Genomic DNA, 13,828 nt, shown 5'->3' with positions numbered 1-13,828 from the left:
TTCCTCCCACACTCCAAATACGTATAGGTTTGGGGTTAATTGGCTTGGTATAAATGTAAAATTGTCCCTACAGTGTGTAGCATAGTGTAAGTGTGCGGGAATTGCTGGTCGGGGCCAAAGGGCCTGTTCCGCGCTGTATCTTAAAAACTAAAATAAAATAATGAATGTAGGGTTAGTGAAAATAGGTGGGTGAGGATCGGCGTGGACTTAGTCTAGTTTGGAGATACAGTGCGGACAGAAGCCCTTCGGCCCACCGAATCTGCACTGACCATCGATCCCTGCACATGAACCCTACCCTACACACACTAGGGACAATTTACATTTACCAAGCCAATTAGCCTACAGACCTGTACATCTTTGGAGTGTGGGAGGAAACGGAAGATCTCGGAGAAAACCCACGCGGTCACGGGGAGAACATACAAACTCCGTACAGACAGCACCCGTAGTCAGGATCGAACCCGGGACTCCGGCGCTGCAAGAGCCGTAAGGCAGCAACTCTACCGCTGCGCCACCGTGCCAACTTGGTTTGTTTCTGTCGTATGACAAAAACTAATTACCAGTCTTCTTCTTTCGTGTGGCGTGCACAGCCTAAAGTTGTAGGACAACTTGTTCTATTTGATGTTCTGTTTGTGCACGTCGAGTTGATTGCATTAGTGGAAACAGGGCGGACCACGTGAAGGTTGCAATCTTCCACCCCAATTACCAGTTAAAATGTTAAACCTACGTAGACAAGAACACATTAAGTAGATTTTTTTAAAGCATTCCTGGTAGCAGGACAGCTGGGTTCCCAGTGATTTCCTCTCTCTGTTTCTTCTGTCTCTTTTGTCGGTTGTCTGAATGATATCGATCATGAGGTTACTTGCAGTGTCACTGAGAGAGATACTGGACAATGGTTTGTGCCGCGGGACATTTCCTTCCTCCTGCAGTCTGGGGCAGATTGTCCAGAAAATGGCCCATTGTCTGAGCTGATCAGTCCAGGGCACATAACTTTGTCAGGCACATTCCTTGAATGATCACAGTCTGTCTAACATAGTTTTTCCAAACTATTTTAAAATAGCACTGATAATTAAAACCGTAGTACAAAAGCACTAAAATGCATTTCAACCAAATGCATTTAAAGCGAATACATTTTGTGAAAACACATTAAACATATAACCATATGACCATATAACAATTACAGCACGGAAACAGGCCATCTCGGCCCTACAAGTCCGTGCCGAACAATTTTTTTTCCCTTAGTCCCACCTGCCTGCACTCATACCATAACCCTCCATTCCCTTCTCATCCATATGCCTATCCAATTTATTCTTAAATGATACCAACGAACCTGCCGCCACCACTTCCACTGGAAGCTCATTCCACACCGCTACCACTCTCTGAGTAAAGAAGTTCCCCCTCATGTTACCCCTAAACTTCTGTCCCTTAATTCTGAAGTCATGACCTCTTGTTTGAATCGTCCCTATTCTCAAAGGGAAAAGCTTGATCACATCAACTCTGTCTATCCCTCTCATCATTTTAAAGACCTCTATCAAGTCCCCCCTTAACCTTCTGCGCTCCAGAGAATAAAGACCTAACTTATTCAACCTATCTCTGTAACTTTGTTGTTGAAACCCAGGCAACATTCTAGTAAATCTCCTCTGTACTCTCTCTATTTTGTTGACATCCTTCCTATAATTGGGCGACCAAAATTGTACACCATACTCCAGATTTGGTCTCACCAATGCCTTGTACAATTTTAACATTACATCCCAGCTTCTATACTCATGACAACGTATCAAAAAATTATGAAGATAAATGATGAAGAAGCACAGGTCAGATATCCCATTCAATTGCCTTGCTTTACAGCTGCACACTGGTGTCGAGCTGAGGGCCAAGATATGAAGCACATCAGGTTGCTCTCCTCGCCATGTCATTGCTCCTCTGCTGTGCACATTGAGTCCATTAATAAGTTCATGTTAATTAGTTCATATGTGATAGATGCAGAATTAGGCCATTCACCCCATCAAGTCCACTCTGCCATTCAATCATGGCAGATCTCTTTCCCTCTTAACCCCATTCTCCTGCCTTCTCACCATAACCCCTGAACCGTACTAATCAAGAATCTATCTATCTCTGCCTTAAAATTACCATCGCTGGCCTCCACAGCCTTCTGTGGCAAAGAATTCCACAGATTCACCACCCTCTGACTCAAGAAATTCCTCCTCATCTCCTTTCTAAAGGAACGTCATTTTATTCCTAGTCTATGACCCCTGGTCCTAGACTCTCCCACGAGTGGAAACATCCTCTCCACATCCTTTCACTATTAATGGCGCAGGTGGACAGATATGTCAGTACCTGGCCTCCAGCATGTCTCGGATTATGTGTTTTTGGCTACCAATGTGTCTTTTCAACCCTTTCTCAAAGTATGGCGGAGGCTGAAAATCTAGGAACCAAACAGAAGATGCGGGAGATGCTCAGGCAGCTTCTCTTTTATTGTTCTCCTGTATAGACTCACACTGGTGACCAGATTTATGGAGCACTTCTCGCGAAGCTATAGGGTTGATCCTGAGCGTCCACTTGCCAGTGGCTTTATGTCCCCATCCCCCTTCCACAGAGATCTCTCTGGTTTTACCTCGAAAAGCAATGTAGGGTTGAAGAATCTTCTGAGCAGAGACATTGCATACCTCTGGACTTAACAGTGAACACAGAACATAGAACAGTACAGCACAGGGACAGGACCTTTAGCCCACAATGTTCATGCCCACCATGATGCCAATTTAAACGAATCCCATCTGCCTGCACATGGTTTGCATCCTTATGGGCCTGTCCCACTTAGGCGATTTTTTAGGCAACTACAAGCGACTAGTTTGTCGCCACGTGGTTGCCGGGGGTCACGCAAAAAGTCGTAGCATCTTTCTGGTCGCTGGGGGTAGCTCCTCAGTCACGCAAAAAGTTGTAGTGTCTTTCTGGTCGCCGCTAAATTTTCAGCATGTTGAAAAAAAAAATCGGCAGTAGTGGGTTTGATGGCAATGAACGTAGCTTGACTTCTCCTGATGTAGGCGCTGTCGTAGGTTGTCACCAGGATGACGTAGGTTGTCGTCGGTTTTTTGGCGAACTGCTCCGACTATAACAGTCGCCGGCAGTTGCCTAAAGAGTCGCCAAGTGGGACAGGCCCATTACATCCCTACCTGCCACGTGCCCGTTTAAATGTCTCCTAAGCATTGTCATTGTATGCGCTTCCATCACCTCCTCTCATAGCTCTTTCTAGGTATACGCCACTTGGTGCAACTTTTCCCTTTTCATCTTAGAGCTGTGTCCTCTAGTATTTGGAATGAAAACTCTATCTTCCCTATCAGTGCATCTCATAATTACATACACTATTATCAGGTTGCTCATCAGCCTCTGAAAAACAAACCCTATTTGTCCAACTACTTTTTATAGCGAATATCTTCTAATCTAGGCAACATCCTGATGGCACAAGAGACTGCAGATGCTGGAATCTTCAGCAGAAAATAAGTTGCTGGAGGATCTCAGCAAGTCAGTCCGCATCTGTGGAAGGACATGGTCAGATGTATTAGGTAAAGGCCCTTGTCTACAGGAGAGTCCAGACACCAAACATCGTCTGTCCTTTTCCCTCCACAGATGCCGCTGACCCGCTGAGCGGTTTGCCTTTTGCTCAACATCCTTCTGCATCTTGACCAAAGCTTCCACATCCTTCCTGAAAAACAGCAACCAGAATTGCACGCAATACCCTAAATGTGACCTAACCAAAGGTTGATGTAGCTACAACATGACTTCCTGCCGCTTGTACTCATAATCCTAATCGTAATTTATTAGCTAAGTATGTTTTGCTACATACGAGGAATTTGGTTTGCCATACAGTCATACCAAAAAAGCAACAAGACACACTTCAAAAATGTTTTGACTTAAAACATCCACCACAGCGGCTCCTCCACATTCCCTACTGTGATGGAAGGCAATAAAGTCTTATCTTCTTTCCTTTTTTTCTCCCACGGTGGGGGGAGTCCAACCACCCGTAGTCGGACCGATTGAAGCTCCCGCAGCCGGCTATCGAAGCTCTCGCATCGGGGTTGGTCGAAGCTCCCTCGTCGGGACGGTTGAAGCTCCCGCGGCATGGAGCTCCCGAAGTCGGTCTCGAACCAGGGACCGCGAGCTCCACGTTGTTAAAGTCCGCAGGCTCCCGCGGTTGGAGCTCCGAGGTCGATCCCTGGGAAAGGGGGTAGCCGGCTCACGTTGTTAAAGTCTGCAGGCTCCCGTGGTTGGAGCTCCGAGGTCCCAGCAAGAGGCCACCAGCACCACGATGTTAGGCTGCAGTGCAGACGGGAATACGACACGGAAAAAGTTGCATCTCCGTCAAGGAAAGAGATAACTGGTGTTTCCCCCACTACCCCCACCACTCCCCACATAATACAAAACTAAAGATAAACTAAAACATACATTTAACAAGAAACTAAAAACACAAAGAAGGAAAAAGACGAGACAGACCGTTGGCGAGGCAGCCATCGTAGGACGCCCCCTGGTGGTAACGTCAAGTATACAATATGCCTTCTTTACCACACAGAGACCAGAGGACGAACTCCAACATACCTCTGTATATTAATATTCCCGGTATCTCTTATTTGATCACAATCGTCCAGATTAAATCCATCTGCCATTTCTCCGCCTATATTTCTAACGGATTTATCTCTCGCTGTTTTCCTTGATAACCTTAGCCTTACAGCACCAGAGACACAGGTTCGATCCTGACTACACTGTACGGAGTTTGTACGCTCTTCCCATGACCTGTGTGTGTTTTTGCAGTTCTCATGGATCTTCAGTTTCCTCCCACACTCCAATGACATACGGATTTATCGGCTAATTGGCTAATTGGCTTGTTATAAATGTAAAATTGCCCCTAGCATGTGTAGGATAGTGTTAATGCATGGGGATCGCTGGTTGGCGTGGACTCGGTGGGCCAAAGGGCCTGTTTTCACGCTGTATCTCTAAACTAAACTAAACCTATTTTCAAATCTGATTAGTCTTAAAGTCTGCATTGGAATCATAAATATTTAAAGTCCAAAGTCTTTGGCACATAACTTCTAGATTGACCGATGATTATTCAAACTAATTGCATCTGCCACTCTTTAACCTGGTAGTTTGTGGCTCTCAGAGTGTAAATCCATGTATACTTTAGATGTGATGAAAGCTTCTACTTGAGTTGGTGAGCTCCAAACCCTCATTACTGATTTGGCACTTGGGTGAATGTTTTTTTTGTTGTCTCCTCAACATCTCTGTAATTGTCTTATCTTAATTACCTTGCTATTAATTACATTCATTCAAGTTTATTGTTACAGTGAAATTCGTCTTACCTTTTTGAATTGTGTGTCCTCGAGTAATTTACTGCTAAATTAGTTTTCCGGTCTTTCAAATCTGAGATTTAAAAATAGCAAAGATACACACAAAAAGCTGGAGTAACTCAGCAAGTCAGACAGTCTGAAGAAAAGGAATAGACAAAGTTTTGGGTCTGGAGAAGAGTCTCGACCCGAAACATCACCTATTCCTTTTCTCCAGAGATGCTGCCTGAACCACTGATTTACTCCAGCTTTTTGTGTCTTATCTTATCTTCGGTTTAAACCAGCATCTTGCAGTTCCTTTCTACACATTCAAAATAGCAATGCATTTTTTCCTTATTTTGTTTTCTTGTATCTGCCTGCAGGAGTTTTGAAAACAACTTAAATGTTTACAAGGCATTGTCACATATGAAAATCTCAGCACTTCCTCCTCCTGTAAGTCCATGTTGCAGTGACCTTCAGAATGACACGGAAGTCATTTTTAAAAAAACTTTTATAATTCTTCCTCTCTTTCGACCTGGTGATAATGGTGGAATGGAGGATGATGGGCAATGGAGGACCCGGCGTGGACTGACCACCGCGAGAGAGGGGGAAGAACAATGGGGACCTGACGTAGGGGGACTACTGTGAGGGAGGGTGGGGGAGAACAAAGGGGGGCCTGGCGTGGGGCGGGGTGAATTAGTAACTTTGTAAGCGCCCTTTATAGGCGACTATTTGCATACCTTGGCAAGTAATGTAAGCAAAGAATATTGCCGTGACTTGTCATATTTGACAATAAAGTATTCAATTCAATTCAATTCAGAGAAGTAAAAATGAGATCTGATATCAAGTAGACTGCTTACTCGTACACCACAAAGTCAAATTCTCTATGTCGTTTTTTTCCATCATGGTGCATGGTGAACAGTGTTGACAATGCCCTCTCTTATTCCACCCTTTACATGCAGACCCCATTCAGTGTGGCCGTCCTCAATGTGGGTGCTCCAGCAGCTGGTATGAATGCAGCCGTTCGATCTGCAGTGAGACTTGGCATCTCTGAAGGTCACAAAATGTTAGCAGTCACCGATGGGTTTGATGGCTTCATGAATGGGCAGGTGAGCTTCCCACTTGTTTGTGTACACTTATACAATGAATCCAAGGCATTACCAATCGATGGGTGGACACAAAATGCTGGACTAACTCAGTGGGTCAGGCCGCATCTCCATAGAGCATGGATAGGTGTAGATGCTGGTTAAAACTGAAGCAGGACAGGCAGCCTCTCTGGAGAGAAGGAATGGATGACTCTTCTTCAGACTGAAAGTCACGGGAAAGGGAAACGAGAGATACATAGACAATGATGTAGAGAGATAAAGAACAATGAATGAAAGATATGCAAAAAAGTAACGATGATGAAGGAAACAGGCCATTGTTAGCTGTTTGCACAGTTGGTGTGACTTGGGTGGGGGTGGGATGGAACTAGAGGAAATGCAGGGGTAACTTGAAGTTAGATAAATCAATATTCATACCGCTGGGTTGTAAGCTGCCCAAGCGAAATATGAGATGCTGTTCCTCCAATTTGCATTTAGCCTCACTCTGACAATGGAGGAGGCCTAGGACAGAAAGGTCAGTGTGGGAATGGGAAGGAGAAGTAAAGTGTTTGGCAACCGGGAGATCAGGTAGGTCCAGGCGGACTGATCGAAGGTGTTCAGTGAAACATGGATAGGTGGCGTTTTAGGTCGGGATCCTTCTTCAGACTGATTGCAACCTTTACCATTTCCTCAAGCAACACGTTCCACGTCATCACCACCCTCTGTGTGGAAAACTTAGTCCTGAGTGTTCAATTAACCCAATAGGAACTTGGAGTTCATGGAATCAGGTGGGATCACAGATGGTCTGAAGGTAGGAAGGGTTTTGGGTTTTATTTGATATGTTGGAGAAAGGTTTAGTTTAATTTATTTAGTTTAGTTTAGAGATACAGCGTGGAAAAAGGCCCTTCAGCCCACCGAGTCTGCACCAACCAGCGATCCCCACACACTAATGCTAATCTACGCACACTAGGAACAATTTACAATTACACCAAGCCAATTAGCCTACAAACCTGTACATCTTTGAGTATGGAAGGAAACTGGAGCACCCGGAAAAATACCACGCAGGTCACGGGGAGAACGTACAAACTCCATACAGACAGCACATGTAGTTAAAATCGAACCCCGGTCTCAAAAGTTGTAAGACAGCAACTCTACCTCTGTGCCACTGTGCCACCCATTTTGCAGATGGTTTGTGGGCAAGAATGTATGCAAGTGACCTGCACATCTTGCAGACTTCCAAGGGAAGGAACAGAAGACTCTGACCAAAAGGTCATCCAAAGATGTCCCAAACACGTACGCTTGGCCGATGGAATCTCCCGGATCTCATTTTAACTCCCCTTCCCATTCTCATACTGAGTAAGGCCACACGCAAATTGGAGGAACAGCACCTCATAGGCAGCTTACAACCGAGCGGTATTATCTCACAACTCCAGTTTCCCTCCCCCCTGACGCTCAGTCTGAAAAGGGTCTCAACCCGAAATGTCACCTATTTCGTTTTTCCAGAGATAATGCCTGACCGGCTGAGTTACTCCAGCATTTTGTGTCTATTTGCACAGGCAATGATGTTTTCCCAAAGGCAGCACTTGGAAAATTCAACTGACATTACTTGGAGGTTGGAAGGCATCTGACGAAACAGGCACCTGAATTTAGCATAGGGAAGGGTCGGTCAAAGCAGCGGAGGTGTGTTCTGGGTAATTAGTTACAGTGAATGTTATGGACGTCGTGTCAGGTTACAAGGATGGAGTCACCACAGCAAAATACTCCATCAAGTTTTTCAAGTGAGATACACCAATCCGGAAATGGTCATTATTGTGATAATCTTTTGGAAAACTTGATTTTCAATGTTACATGTTTGAAATTTGTCCAAATGAGTCCCCATAGACAGTCCAGCTAAATATGAAGTGGAAGCCAAGTAACCTCTTCATCAGGCAGCATCTCTGGAGAGAAGGACTAGGTGACGCTTCGGGTCGAGAGCCACCCGAAGAAGGGTCTCGACCCGAAACATCACCTATTCCTTTTGTCCAGAGATGCTGCCTGGTCCGCTGAGTTACTCCTGTGTTTTGTGTCTATCTTTGGTGTAAACCATCATCTGCAGTTCCTCCCTACACATAACCTCTTCATCACATGGCTACGTCCATGCAAAGGATGACTGGTTTCTGAGCAGCAGAGACTGATATCAACGTGGTGGCCTGTAGCTATGTCATATTACCTGGCACTTTGAAGGTGCAACAATGAAAATATAGAACTGCAACATTAGCAGTCAATGGCCAATGGTTTTGAAACACACTCAGAATCTATTATAACATATATTAAAAAACAAAGTACTGGAGGAACTCTGTAGGCCCGGCATCATCTGTAGAAGGTGTGGACAGACAACGTTTTGGATTGGGACACTTTGAGGAAGTTCTCCTCCTCCGTCCACTCCTTTGAAGAAGTTTTCATCCCCTTATTCCCACCACAGATGCTACCTGACGCACTCCAGAGATACTCCCATCACTTTGTGGGTTTTTTTTTTGCGCAGGATTCCAGCATCTATATGTTTGCTTATTAATATAATTAATAAGTATATTAATATCTCTGTATTAATATAATTCTTCCTTTCCTCCCTCAGATCAAAGAAATTAAATGGGGCGATGTTGGGGGATGGACGGGTCAAGGTGGTTCCCTCTTGGGTACCAAACGGTAAGTAAAGGTGCTGTATTACAAGTCCCAATTTGCCCGAAGGTAAATCATTTGTCATAAAACCCTGAAAAATCTAGTGCAATAAAATCTAGTTTCTAGATTACATTTAGATCAATGCCCTTTCATCAGTCCCACCTTATTTATGAGTACCTGTTTTATTGCTTTGTGGATATTAGGTTACCTAGAACTACACTTGGCCCGTCTTTGGGATCAAGCCTAATGTGTTGTTTGGATCTATCTACGCACCGACTAACTTCTCATACGTCCCGTAACCATTGAGCTGCAGCAGGGAACCCAGTTGTCCACCATCAGATGGATTCCAATGAGATCCACACCTGAACATGGTTCAGGACCATAAGACATAGGAGCAGAATTAGGCCATTCGGCCCATCGAGTCTGCTTCGCCATTCGATCATGGCTGATCTCTGCCTCCTAATCCCATTTTCCTGTCTTCTCTCTGTAACCTTTGATGCCCGTACTAATCAAGAACCCATCAACTTCCGCTTTGAAAATACCCAATGGCTTGGCCTCCACCGCCGTCTACGGCAAAGGATTCCACAGATTCACCACCCTCTAGCTAAGGAAATTCCTCCTCACCTCCATTCCCGATGGCGGTAGGTGGTGTGGGTGGGTGACAAGGTGACAGGAGTAGTAGCATTAGGACTGGCAGGAACCTGGCTGCTCAGTCAGCCAGCATTGGATTTATTTTGGACATGTTTTAAATAGCCGAACCACATACTCTACACACCTGGCAGCATACGCAAATTCAGTTTTTACAGCCTCCAGTTCTGCAAATGAGACATCTCTCCTTGGAGAATTGCCTCTCTAGTGTTTGTTGTTGCAGCTGACTGTACACCAGTTACCACCGTCTCTGACATATCTTTTTGCCTGTCCTGACAGCACCCTTCCTGTTAACAACCTGAAGGCTATCGCTGAACAGATACGCTTACATAAAATCAATGCTCTTTTGCTGATTGGCGGATTTGAGGTACGTGATGCACTTCTCTTAAGAAATTCCCCAAAGAACACTTGTAATGATTTTTTAAAAAAAAATGAAGAGCAGAGCAGTGCAGAACAGGAACAGGCCCTTCTGCTCACAATGTGCTTGCCGAACATGATGCCAAGATAAGCAAATCTATGCCGATTGAATGTGATCCACGTCCCTCCATTCCTCACCTATTCCTGCACCTATCTAAAAGCCTCTTAGTGCCACTATTATTTCTGCCTCCACCACCATCCCTGGCAGTGGGTTACAGGCAACACAACCACTCTCTGTGTAAAATAAAATTGTCCCGCACATCTCCTTTAAACTTTGGCCCTGTCACCTCCAAGAAGCTATGCCCTCTCGTTTTTAACATGCCCATTAGAGGGAAAATTAGGATCCTTCCTGTTAAACAAAATAAAATATTCACGAAACAAAAGAGAATGTTTTTGTGAAAAAAATCTATCTGAAAACAGCTACAGCCATTTAATACATAAGCTTTAAACTGATGAATTAGTATCAATCATTATGTATAATTTTAACGGTAAAATAGGTGCAATTATGCCTAGCCCAGTTTTACAAACAGAAACTATTTATTGGTAGCTCACCTTTCACACTCCCTGTAATTCCTTTTACCGACCTTTTTAATTTCCCACCTCCTTTGCATTCCCCAGTGCTCACTTTATTGAGATTAATTTCTTTGAATAATCAATGTTGATGAGCAAACCCCCCAGGGAACAAGGAACTGCAGATGCTGGTTTACCAAAAAAAAAGACACAAAAGTACTGGAGTAACTCAGTGAGTCAGGCAGCATCCGTGGGTAACATGAAGAGGTGACGTTTCGGGTCCTTTGACTGAGAAGGGTCCCGACCTGAGACGTCACCTATCCATGTTCTCCAGAGATGCTGCCTAGCCCGCTGAGTTATTCCAGCATTTTGTGTCTTTTTTTGCTAGAAATATCGCTTGACAACAGTATGCATCATAGAATCACATGAAAGGAGGCAATTAAACCCATTAAATCCCTGCCAGCACAATGTGAGAATACTCCAGATCGACTCACAGCCCTACCTCCTCCCCAGTTATTTACCTAGTGCTCTTTTAAATAAATTGAATCTGCCTCCTCTCCTACCATTGATAATCAATTCCAAATGCTGACCATTCACTGTTTTAAAGAAGTATCTTTCCCACATCACTTATGGCATATGTCACAGATTCATAGCGACATACAGCATGGAAATAGGCCCTTTATCCCAACTCGTCCATGTTGAACAAGATGCCCCATCGAAGCGAGTCTATGTATCCATCCAAGTGTATTTTAAGTGTATTTTACACCACCTGCCTCAACTACCTTCTCTGGCAGCTCATTCCATATCACCACCATCTTCTGAGTGAAAACGTTGCCCTTCAGGTTATTATTAAATCTTGCCCCTCTCAGCTAAAACCTAAGAATGTTAGTTCTTGATTCCTCTATCCTACATAAAATACTCTGTACATCCATCCTATCTATTTACCTCATTATTATATACACCTCTGTTAGATCACCCCTCAAGATCCCGTCCTCCAAGTCCTATGTGTGTTATAAAAAAATAACTAAGTTTAGGTTTTAATATTAATGAAGGGATTTGGGCAAATGCATACCTCCAGTTAAATACTTGTGCAATTACATGCACCACTAGCTTACATAACCATGTTACATTCTTGCTTTGAATTCTTGGGACCTTCTTAAAGTATGTTCTGATGAAAGTAGAGAGGGAGAAAGATGTTTCATATAGTGGAAACATGGAAAATAGGCGCAGGAGTAGGCCATTAGGCCCCTCGAGCCAACACCGCCATTCAATATGATCAGGGCTGATCATCCAAAATCAGTACCCAGTTCCTGCTTTCTTCCCATATCCCTTGATTCCGTTAACCCTAAGTGCTGTATCTAGCTCTCTCTTAAACACATCCAGTGAATTTGCCTCCACTGCCTTCTGTGGCAGAGATTCACAACTCTCTGGGTGAAAAAGTTTTTCCTCAACTCAGTTCTAAATGGCTTACCCCTTATTCTTAAACGGTGACCCCTGGTTCTGGACTCCCCCAACATCAGGAACATTTTCCTGCATCTAGCCTGTTCAATCCCTTAAGTGGTTTACCACTGTCAGTGGTTTAGAATTAGTCTGTCAATTTCTTTAAATACTACAGCTAGTTATTTAAGGATAGCCTTTTCCCCACTGTTGTCAAATACATGAGCCAGTCACCTCTTTCACATCCTCTTCCCAGCAGTGCTGCCATGTACTCTCATTCTTAATTCAACCTCATTCGATGATTCCATTATTGTACAGGTCCACCACCGATTTTCCGGCACCCTTGATTCAAGGGCCTTGGTGGTTTATCCGATTTGCCAGGCCAACAGAGGTCATGGCCCCCGAGAGGAGTCAAATGGTACCTTGGCCACCAGGGAGCCGAGATACCGGCCCACAAAGTCGGCCTCGGCAGTCAGCTCCAGCCACGGATCTGCGAGCTCCGGCTGGGCCAGAGTTCCTCAGCCCCGGACGCAGGAGCCAAATTTGACCCGCAGATCAGCCACGGAGGTCCTGTTGAGGACGAGCTTGGCCACCCTACATTTTCGGGGGGGGGGGGGGGGGGGTGATTTCAAGTGCGCTCTCGTAATTTTGTCCGGAAAATCGGTGGTGGACCTGTACTTTAATACATTTTGCACTATTTCAGATTGTATTACAATCTAGCACCATTCCACTGTTCTGCACTCATTGTTTTTATTACAGTGTGAGGCAGGAATTTCAATATGCGCTGATGTATATGACAACAAAATGAACATGAATCTGAAATTATGTAATTGTGCGTTAAACAGGAACAGGCAACAAAGATGAATGTATGGTAACTGTAACTGTTGATGGGTGAGATGATATGAAGAATCTTGTGTAAAGCTTGTACACTCAATCTCGGAATAGATAGGGTCGATGCACAGAGTAATTTACCCAGAGTAGGGGAAACAAGAACCAGATGACATAGGTTTAAGGTGAGAGGGGAAAAATTTAATAGTGACCTGAGGGGCAACTTTTTCACACAGAGGATGATAGGTCTATGGAACGAGCTGCCAGAGGAGGTAGTTGAGGCAGGTACCATAACAGCATTTGATTCGTTTTCTAACATTGGTGTTTATTCCTTGGAGGGCAGGATCCTGAGGGGTGATCTTATACAGGTATATAAAGTTGTGAGGGATATAGATAAGGTGAATGCACAGAGTCTTTTATCTGGGGTAGGGGAATCAAGAACCAGACGTTCATTGGGTTAAGGTGAAAGGGGCAAGATTTATTAGGAGCCTGAGGGGTAACTTTTGCACACAGAGGGTGGTGAGTATATGGTGAGAGCTGTCAGAGGAGGTAGTTGAGGCAGATACTATAACAGCATCTGTGAGACATTTGGACAGGTACATGGATAGAAAAGATTTAGAGAGATATGGGTTTAACGCGGGCAGGTGGGACGAGTGTAGATGGGGCATCTTGGTCAGTATGGGCAAGTTGGGTTGAAGGACTTGTTTTTGTGCTGTATGACTCTATGACTATGACCAGCTTAACATATTGGATTAAATTGCTTGGATCTGTCATAAGATTGTATCTTATAGAGTAATTAAGAATCAAGTACATTATAACGATGTTTAATGGATGACTGGACCTGCCCTGGCAGACAGGAGTGTGGCGTTTCCAACTATGATGATGGCACTGGGATGCTCCACGTGGCTTTCCCTTTGGTCCTTGCCTTTGTTTTGATCC

The 13,828-nt window shown here is 44.4% G+C and overlaps 1 protein-coding gene across 3 annotated transcripts in view; it reads left to right on the top strand.

The window, feature by feature from the left end:
• The window catches only part of LOC116986586 (phosphofructokinase, platelet), a 118,661-nt gene that overhangs the window by 67,755 nt on the left and 37,078 nt on the right, over nt 1-13,828 (top strand). For all 3 annotated transcript variants that reach the window (XM_033042190.1, XM_033042189.1, XM_033042186.1), the window contains exons 12-15: nt 5,696-5,765; nt 6,275-6,421; nt 9,006-9,076; nt 9,977-10,064. In XM_033042190.1, coding sequence (XP_032898081.1) covers nt 5,696-5,765; nt 6,275-6,421; nt 9,006-9,076; nt 9,977-10,064 — 376 coding nt within the window. The remainder of the gene's footprint in view (nt 1-5,695; nt 5,766-6,274; nt 6,422-9,005; nt 9,077-9,976; nt 10,065-13,828) is intronic.

Source organism: Amblyraja radiata, chromosome 2 (assembly GCF_010909765.2).
Source record: "Amblyraja radiata isolate CabotCenter1 chromosome 2, sAmbRad1.1.pri, whole genome shotgun sequence".
Taxonomy (NCBI): domain Eukaryota; kingdom Metazoa; phylum Chordata; class Chondrichthyes; order Rajiformes; family Rajidae; genus Amblyraja; species Amblyraja radiata.
Note: the sequence above shows the minus strand (reverse complement) of the source record. Positions and strands in the feature narration are given on the sequence as shown.